Raw genomic sequence first — 9,627 nt, 5'->3', positions numbered from 1 at the left:
ATTTTTTTGCTTTGCTTAATTAAATTTCATGTCAGTATTCAGAATGGACCACTGACCAATGCAAGCTACATGGTCAGGACCAGCTAAAATATGTATCAAATGTTTGCAGCAGAGAAATGCATGTCACCACCGTTCATAAATCACAGCACATTAACCACTCCAAGAAAAACCGCGTTCAACGAATTCAGAATCCCTTGAAAAAACACTGCAAATCTACAAAACTGGTATAGTTGCCATGTGCATGCACACTACGTACAGCTGAAGGCAGCATTATTATGCAAACCTATTGCAAAAATAAAAATTGGCTTCCGACAGGTCAGAAAAATCCTTGGGTTTGCAGCATCTCTGCACAACTGGGGACCGAGAATGACAACCAACACTGAAAGAAATTTTGTATTTGCTTATATTTATTCAATCGTGAATCACAAAATTCGACACTTCAAACCAGAACTGATGCATGCTCGAGACCAACGTGAATAAAGTTCCAGACTTGGTTTTCAAAAAAAATCTTCCTCCTCTCCATGACAATATTGCATTGGCAGTGTTTAAGCCACATGGTACACGTCTTAAACATTTTTAGGGGCATCCGATGCCATAAATACATCTTATTACAGCAATACATTGCAGTGCAAAAAGGTTACCCACCGTGGCTGGTACACAAACTAATAATATAGTGCATGACCAACAATCTAAAAATATACCGAGCATTTTGTATGCAAGTGTTTTGCTTTTCATAGTTCTACAAATCACGCGAGGCTGCAGAAATTCATTTGTGACGGCTCTTTTGTGAAGCCATCTCCAAACCCATCAGTCTCCTGCAGGACGGGCAGCTCATTGCACATCGGGCACTTTTTGTTGCGTAGGTACGAGCAACGCATCCACAGGATGAGGTTGAGGCGCTCGCCAGCCGTGATGGGCTTTGCGCCGTGCATTTGCTGACCCCGGTGCAAGATGCCGTAGCCCCTGCGGTGACCAACCTCCACGGATTCTTCCCCTTGTTCCTAGGGAATAATAAAAGTTTAAATTAAGAATAATTCTAAAATGCAACTGCATTCTCAAAACGTTACCCATTAGAAAACCGTGGGCATTTTTATACACTTTTATTTAACTCACTTCGTTTGTTGTATCCTAAAAAAAAAAAAAAATCTTGTAACTCAATTTTGACACTTTTCCCAATGTGCTATCGACTGCAAATGTCGTATAGGTATGTCATACTGATGACAATGCTATATTCTATCATTAAAAATAAAATATTTTTTTAAACAATCTTTTTAACGGCTCTAAGTGTTCACGCTCAACTGACGTTGCCTGTAAATCACCACGTGGTCCCTTACGTCACGGCAAGCCTCGGGGAGCCACGCCCAGGGGCAGGGGGGGGGGTGTGGAAGGAGGGGCAGCTCGGACAGTACATTTCATTAAAGCGTGTTTTTTTTTTAGTATTTTTTTTAATATTTTATTAATTTATAAAAACAGTCAAGTCAGGAGGAGAAAAAGGTATTGAGCTTGGCGATTAAGAGCATGGAGTCGAGAGCAAGGATGGCTCGGGAAGAGAGTTCCAGTCTATGGGGGCGGCAGAGGAGCACGAGTAACCTCCCAATAAATGAAGGTCAACTCGAGACTGACAGGAAAGTCGAGTGCGTTGATCGGTCATCTCAGCATTTGAAAACAATGATTACTAGTCCAAAGTGTCACCATGCTTGTGACAAGCCGATTGCATATTTTGTAAGCATTTACTAAACTTCTATTACAATTATTGCACTCACGACAAATGGAAAAGTGCATGCAAGAATTGACTCCGTACAATGTAAATGTTATTACATGTAAGCTATACTAGAAAAGGCATCGATACAAAAAGTAATTCAAAACGAGATGCTAAAATGTCGGCCAAAACTAAGCTATTCTTGAACAAAACCTCAACCTACAGTTGTGACAATCCATAAACGACCGCTGCCTTTCCAAAAAAAAAAAACCCCACATGGCCGCACCTCCCTCATGTCGGCGAGAAACAGGTTCCCTCCAGTGAAGTCTTTTCCGAGGCATACGTTGAGCGTAACCTCTGCGTTGTCAAAATGCTGGGAGAGCCCAGGCTCCATCTCAGACGTGTACTTGACAATGAACGCCTTGTGAGAGTCAAGCGAGCTGCCACCCTTGTCAGGGTAGAGCAGTGCAGTGATGGGACGCAGGTAGTCTTCCCGCAGCGGGGAGATCAGCTCCTCGTCGCAGCCAAGCTCATCCAGGTTCACCTGAACGCAATTCAGTTGAAGGGTTTGCATCATTAAAAAAAATGGCACACAAATGAAAGGCATTTATAATAATAAAAAATTGTGGAGTAATTTTTCACCGTTTCAAGCAAGCAATCACGATGCCAAGTAAAATGATGAAGCCCTGTAAACCAAGCTAACAATAAAGAATGCATAGATAAGAGTAAAAAGCTTGAGTGCAATAGTCAGCGTGCCAGACTGACATTTACCCTTACACTCGACGATTCGGCAACCCAGTAGTGAGGTAATCAAAACCGACTGTTCGGAAGGCCTTGATCCAAGAGTAGAGTGACATAAAGGGCTATAAATTATTTATAATGGATTATTAAATGCACATTCGCATCCGCAGTACTGTGGTTTATATACATTCTTAGAAACGGAGTCCAACAATATGCAAGGTAAACACTTTAAGATGCAATTTATATTAAAAAGTGGGTTCCAACCTGCTCAAGGCTACAAGGAAGCATTTGTAAAACTAGTGCAGATGTTCACGTTTTTGTTAATGTGGGTTACAATTTTAGTGTTGGCAGTAGTTAGTCTAGAAAAGTAGCCAACCCATCAAATAAAGTATCCTTCCTACAGATAGTTACCTAGCACACAGGCTGGTTGGTTATATTAGCGAATGTATAACCAGTATTTTGTTCAGGTCTTAAGGAGAATGTGTATTATCGAACCCCAAAAAATGCCACATCTGCAACAAGTCAAGAACCTGCTGGCAGAGCAGGGCACTTGGCAAGTGAATCACGAGGAGAGAAAGTGCACTTACCCCGCAAGTGTTCATACTGTTTGGTTTGCCCTTGGGCATGTCGCTCGACTCAAAATGCTGCAGCTCTTCCAAGAAATTGCGACAGAAATCCTCCGTGAATACAGGGAAGACTGTACACGCGATCGGCTGCAGCACACGTGCGCACAGATTTTAAAGGATGTAGCACGATATATGACAAGGTTATGTATTACAAACCATGGTAGGAAAGTCTAAAATGTTGTATATATCAGCTACGGCTTGTCCACTGGATGAAAGCGACACTTCTGACAGTGACGACAACAAGATGCCACAAACCAAAACAATGGAATTTATATTCCCTGAAAACCAAAATAAATCCACAAACGTCTTGGCAGCTGGGTATTGATACTTTTAATGTTAAGTTAGCATGCATGTTCAAAAGACAGTGATATAGGATAAGGAAGGCCATCTACCACCCACCAATAGATATACTAGGACATAATTTTATGGCTATGCTTCTTGGCTCGGTGCATTGTTTGAAATGCAAAACAACTTTTAAAACGTGTTTACTTAAATGGTAATTGCACTTACAAATAGCAACTATGCGTGCATCTTGCGACTTTGATTTGCGCATTAACAACAGTGCGCGTTCCAGCATAACGTCTAGACAAAAAAAACTGATTTTAATTAAACTACAAAGTTAGAAATACCTACATAATTTCAAAACGTGTCATAATAAAAAAAAAAGGTACCCAGGGAAGGGTTAGCAAACTGAAGCCCAAATGAATTAAAGTGACTTTTGAAGAATGCTTAACTTGAGAGGAGGATGCAACTTAAATTCAGAACGACAGCAACTCCCACAAGTAAACTCTTGCCCTGCTGCCTGCAGCAGCAGAATTGCTGTAAGTGCAGAGTTTGAATTTACCTAACAATCTGATTTTCAAAGTCTCAGCATGTACAGTAAATAAATAATGGACACATACATTATTTCTGCAAGATGCTTGGCAATAAATGTTTTTGTTGCATACAGTACCTGCATAACAATGCAAGCAATCTTGGTCACGAGATAAATTCACAAAAACATGTTTGCAGTCCCCTTGGTATTGTTAGATTTTTCCCATCTCATTTACAGTTTCAGTTGGCTCTATTAGCTTCAATGTAAAATGAATATACATGCTGAATACACTTAGAATAAACTGTAAACAATTCATCCATACACAAAAACAATGCATGCACTGCAAGCATAAACCATAAATTCTAAAATCAACAAATCCATGCAACATTACACAGCCCATCAGAGGTGCTACATTACAATACAACTCGGATTAACAGCGTTTCTTTGCTTTATGTGCAGTGCATGACATCACGTTGTTACGCCATGTACCTTGAACTTCTTGGACTCGCTGCAGGATCCCATCGAAGCAGGCATCATTAGATTTGCAGTACTCCACCAACTCCCGGAATTCCGGAGCCAGAAAAGAGGGCTGGGGGGGGGGGGACAATAACATTCAGGGTAAAATATTGCACAATCACGTGGCACAAACTTTTAAAGTGTAGACAAAAATAAGTAGGTTTGTTTTTATTGCACAAATTTGTTTCACATTTTGCGTATTTTTTTTTATTAAACACTATTTACAAATTAGACATGCATAGAGTGCTCGTTGAATTATCAATTAGTAATACAACTCACAATTGTAGAAAGATAGCAGTGTATAGGCGTGGTTAGTGAATTGTTAGGAACCTGGTGACCAGCGTTGGATTCATAGCCACGGCTAACATCATTGGCGAGTTTCATCAATGTCCTGTGCTACCCACCCCCCCTCCTTTCACCAACAAGTGGTGAGCAGTCAATCATTCCCCCATGATTGATACGACTTGAGAAAGCTTTCAGACAGTAGATTGGACAAACGGGGCTGGAACTTATAATCAAATAAATGTGGGAAACGGTGGCTTGTAAAATACACTGGTCACACTTTTTCTGGCATAAGGTATTCCAACGGTTAAGGTAATTTTGGGGTGCCGATTACAAATCTGGCATCAGTTTTTGTCTACCACATCAGGTTTTTGAGATATCAAATATTGCATTTTCGATCAAAACGGCAGAAGAAAAAGATTTTTAAAATGTGGATATCTACATCAAATGATATTATAAATACAGCACCATATTTTAACACTAAAGCAGTCACCGACTCGCAACAACTTGCAATCATAAGTGACAGTTAATTTAGGGTAAAATCAATGAAAATGGGCTATGGCGATAGCATTAAAATGAGATGTGATAGAGCAAAATCTGAGATCAGATTTGGAATCAGCACCCTGAAATTAGTCTAAAACAGCTGCAAAAGTCCAGGCCGGAATTTTTTTTTTGCTGACCAGTGATATCATGTATGTCGAATTTCTTTTGTAGCCAACAGTGCTAATCGGAGGTGCGGAGGAAAGGACACCTAAAAAACACAAAAGCAGTCATGCCTGGCATAGTACAGCAAGATGCCAGAAGCAAGCTTCCTGGAACCGCCTCACCTGTAGTTTGTATATGTGAGGATGGAGGGGCTTGTACAACTGCCGTATGGTTCTCTTATTTTCCAGGTATTTTTTTCCGAGAGACTTACGCCGTTTTATTTCATCCTCAATCTGCAGCCACATTTAAGAGGTAAAACATCATGGGTGGCAGCATGTCATTTCGTCAAGTGATCGTTAATTCCGTTGAAAACACCTAAAAACCCATAGACGTTTCATGCCGAATTGAATAAAGATTGTTATTTTTAGATTTGCTTTTACAATCCAATGTGCATTCTCATGCATTCCGCATTATTCGTACACTTATGCCTACATCTTTAGCTGAAATGTAACCAATTTAAATTAGGCACAAACCATACATCATCATAAGCACAACCATGCTTGTATTGCGAGCATAAGCACGGATTAAAAAAAAAAATCGGTGCATCATTACAGCACACGTATAACTGGCACACGCAAAAGTACGTCAAACTATTACGGTCCTTTAAATAAAACAAAGAAAACAGCCCAAGATGATGGCCCAGTCAACACGTTACGATTTGGGCAAGCTGCCGTTGCCACTATACTTAAAAAAATGCCCCGAATATCCTAGCTAGAGGACCAGGTGGTTGCACAACTTGTAAATCGAGCACTTCGGCGGCAAGGATTGGTCGATATCAGAAATGTGAAACTCCCAAACCCACTTGGCCGAGGCGGTCAGGAGAGTTCAGCACAAACAAATCAGAATCCTCCTGCAGTATGCGTGTGGTGGACGTTTGCTCTCACACGCAGAGACGTAATTGGCCAAACATCCAAGTAATAGTCTTGAGATTGTGAGGCTTTTCTGGATAAAGTAGATCACACGAAGGGAGCATTGGTATAGCGGACCACACACACACTTTGCTTTGAATCCAGTGATCAGTTAGATTTCTGGCAAAGGCAAACATCGGTGGCAAGCGATATCTTAACTGGTACTTCCCATACTGCTTCACAAATCCAGTGGCAGATCCAACGAGGTGGGATCAGGGGTCTTACCCCTCCTCTCACCTCGTTAAGCAGGCATTGCGAATCACAAATTCACTTTGGGCAACTTAAAGGCATCATTACCAAAAGAAGATTAGGAGGGAGTAAAACGTTTAAAAGAGTATATGGCTTAACCTCAAGAGTCGCAGATCACATTCAAGATTTACATGCCAGACGTAAATGGCCACTCACGTTTTTTACGATGTTCGTGAACTTTTCCGAGTTGCAACCTTTACTCACAAAATACTGCGGAGGCAAGGGAGGAAAGGTAATTCAAGCAACATTAGCAGATCCATTAGCCAAGATAACACGAGCCGCTACACCGTGGTGGAATAATTACAAATGATTAAAATTTCGATTTAAAGCTTTCGTGACTGCAGGGACTCATCTTCTTGGTTCTTTCGGTAAAGTCACGTAGAAAGGAAATAATAAAATAAAACATAATAAAATAATTCTCACGACGTTTCGGCCACAATTCAGACGGTCTTCTCGACAGACCTGTTCTTCACCTGAGGACGGCTGCTTGCATTGTGGCCGAAACGTCGTGAGAAATATTTTATTGTTTTATTTTTATTATTTTATTACTTTCTACGTGACTTTACCGAAAGAACCAAGAAGACTAACAAATGAATTACCGCATCACGGGAGTACATTATACAAATATTAAAAACATACAAACTTACAAAAAAAGGCCAAAACGGCGATTATATAATCCCATATCATTATACCTAGAGCCGTCCACCACCGGACTGGGATAAAACTGGGAGTACAGCTATAGAAGTAAGATTAAAAAAGGGAAATATAAAAAGCCCCCGTGGAAGAGTTGAAAACTTAAAATGAATTCCAGAAAACGTCAGCGCAGGTGGCAGGCGGGTGGCCCAAAATGCCATGGCCACGGTGTTTCATCCACGGCAGAGAGGAGTTTCGTTCCCACCGTACCGAGCTGTATTGTCGCCAGAACGCCGCCTTGGTCGTGAACGTCACGAACATTTCGTACTCGGGCACGAAGATGTTCTTCGAGTAGAAACATTTACAAGTGTAGAAACGCTTAATAGGTTCCGTATCCGCCAAATCTTGGAGTCTTTTATCAAAAGGCCTCTTCTCGAATGACGGTTCATTGCCGGACGCTGCAGTCACAGTCTTAGCCTCGGTATTATCGGCATCCTTGGACTTTGCATCCTGAGACCCACCATCTGAACCTGCCTTCTTAGCCTCACCTTCATCTGAACGTGCCTTCTTAGCCTCACCTTCATCTAAACATACCTCCTTAGCCTCACCATCATTTGAACATACCTGCTTAGCCTCACCATCTAAACATGCCCCCTGAGCCTCACCTTCATCTAAACATGCCTCCTTAGCCTCACCTTCATCTAAACATTCCCCCTGAGCCTCACCTTCATCTGAACATGCCTCCTTAGCCTCACCATCTAAACCTGCCTTCTTAGCCTCACCTTCATCCATACCTTCCTTAGACCCAGCTTCATCTAAACCTTCCTCCATGTCACGCCCTACCTCTTTTTCCTCGACCGCCTCTGCCATGTGTACAACAAAACCGATGCACTACGGAGCTGTATATTTACACATGCAAAACGTATCACTTATTTACTTCACGTACGAAATTAAAGATGGCATTGCACAAAACGGCACTAATCAACCCGCCAACAGACGACTACACCTGGACAGAAACCCCAAAGCTGCGTCGCCTCTCTCGGATTAATCCCGTGTCCTTCGAAATGGAATCGCCACGTCCTACGTTACGACGAAGTCCTATGGCCAAACCCCACGCCGATTTAACTCTCGCCCCACCACAAAGCCACCACCACGACCACCACCCACGGCAGCCTTCCGTGCCACCGCTCAACCAACGGGGGGCTGTGCGCGCACAACAGGACGCCACACAGAACTAGAGGCCCAGAACACACTTGTCCACGTCAAATAACAAAACGCTTGAAAGCTTTCAAACTCGCAACGTCAACAAATCGGCCACCTCCACCACCTCCACCACCTCCACCACCACAGCTGCTACGACAACGCCGGGCCGCGTGATGACAACACTACGCACCTCCCGGACTCAGCCGCCGTTTGGGCGATTTATACCGATTCGTCAACGAATCTGTAAGGGCGCGATCATGAGTTGCGTCAATTCAATTTTAATTAAAAAATATATACTTTTAAAAACCTCGTTATTTCGGTATTTTTCGTAATTGGATGTAATTCTGCACGGCTGTATAGACTATATATACACGGTAGTTTAACACGTAGGTTTTTCGCGATCAATATTATCCATAATAGGTGTTTTTTTGGGGGTTAGATCGCGTGGAATATGCACGCGGTCTGACCTCAAAGAAACCCACCTCTTATGGATAGTATCTATAATTTTTAAATACTGTTTTAAATCCATATATTTCAGTAACTGTTTAATTGATGGATGAAATGCGTACTGAAGCAAACTATTGCAGCATGAAAAAAATGGGGACGAGATGTGTTGTTTTTGTACAGTATGGCAATTGAGAATTATTAATGTTACAAGGTAATTAATTACATGAATTGAGTTTGAGCTATTTTTTTGTTTAAAAAAATTAAAAGTTATCTCCTGGAATGGCTAAAAATAATCTTGTTTTTCGGTTTGAGATAGTTCCCATCTGATTTTTGATTAAACAATGATTGATTGTATGATTAACTAGTCCATTGTGTTCAGCTCTGTAAGAAACATCATCTTAATTGCGGCTACAAAACTCCCTGTGAACAGCTCATAACTCCCTAACTCTTCAGAAACTAAGCCAATACCCTAAAAAAACTATGTACAATTGAGGAGAAAATCCTGTGACAACGTCATTGTTAATGTTGTATAATGTTGTATATTCACAAGGTAATTCATAAAATACATGACAGCTCCCTCCTCCCCCTCCCTCCTACCCCCTCCCTCCTCCATCCCCCCCTACCCCCTTCCCCCTCCCTCCACCTCCTCCCCCTCCCTCCTCTCCCCTCCCTCCTCCCTCTCCCTCCTGCCCCCTCCCCCTCCCTCCTCCCTCCTCCCCCCCTACCCCTTCCCTCCACCTCCTCCCTCCCCCCTCCCTCTCTCCTTACCCCCCCTCCTCTCTCCTCCCTCCGCTCCTCCCCTCC

At 42.2% G+C, this 9,627-nt stretch overlaps 1 protein-coding gene across 1 annotated transcript; it reads right to left on the bottom strand.

Moving 5' to 3' along the window:
• Positions 1 to 386: 386 nt before the first annotated feature.
• Positions 387 to 8,531, bottom strand: OGFOD2 (2-oxoglutarate and iron dependent oxygenase domain containing 2). The gene is given in 8 exon segments (XM_061561429.1): positions 387 to 1,001; positions 1,986 to 2,243; positions 3,028 to 3,138; positions 3,140 to 3,153; positions 4,370 to 4,469; positions 5,506 to 5,616; positions 6,697 to 6,750; positions 7,444 to 8,531. Coding segments are annotated over 8 exon segments (1,503 nt in total). The 5' UTR covers positions 8,044 to 8,531; the 3' UTR covers positions 387 to 746.
• Positions 8,532 to 9,627: the final 1,096 nt, after the last annotated feature.

This window comes from Lethenteron reissneri, chromosome 27 (genome assembly GCF_015708825.2).
Source record: "Lethenteron reissneri isolate LAM-NWPU_2019-01 chromosome 27, ASM1570882v1, whole genome shotgun sequence".
Lineage (NCBI taxonomy): Eukaryota > Metazoa > Chordata > Hyperoartia > Petromyzontiformes > Petromyzontidae > Lethenteron > Lethenteron reissneri.
This window is presented reverse-complemented; position numbering and strand designations above follow the sequence as displayed.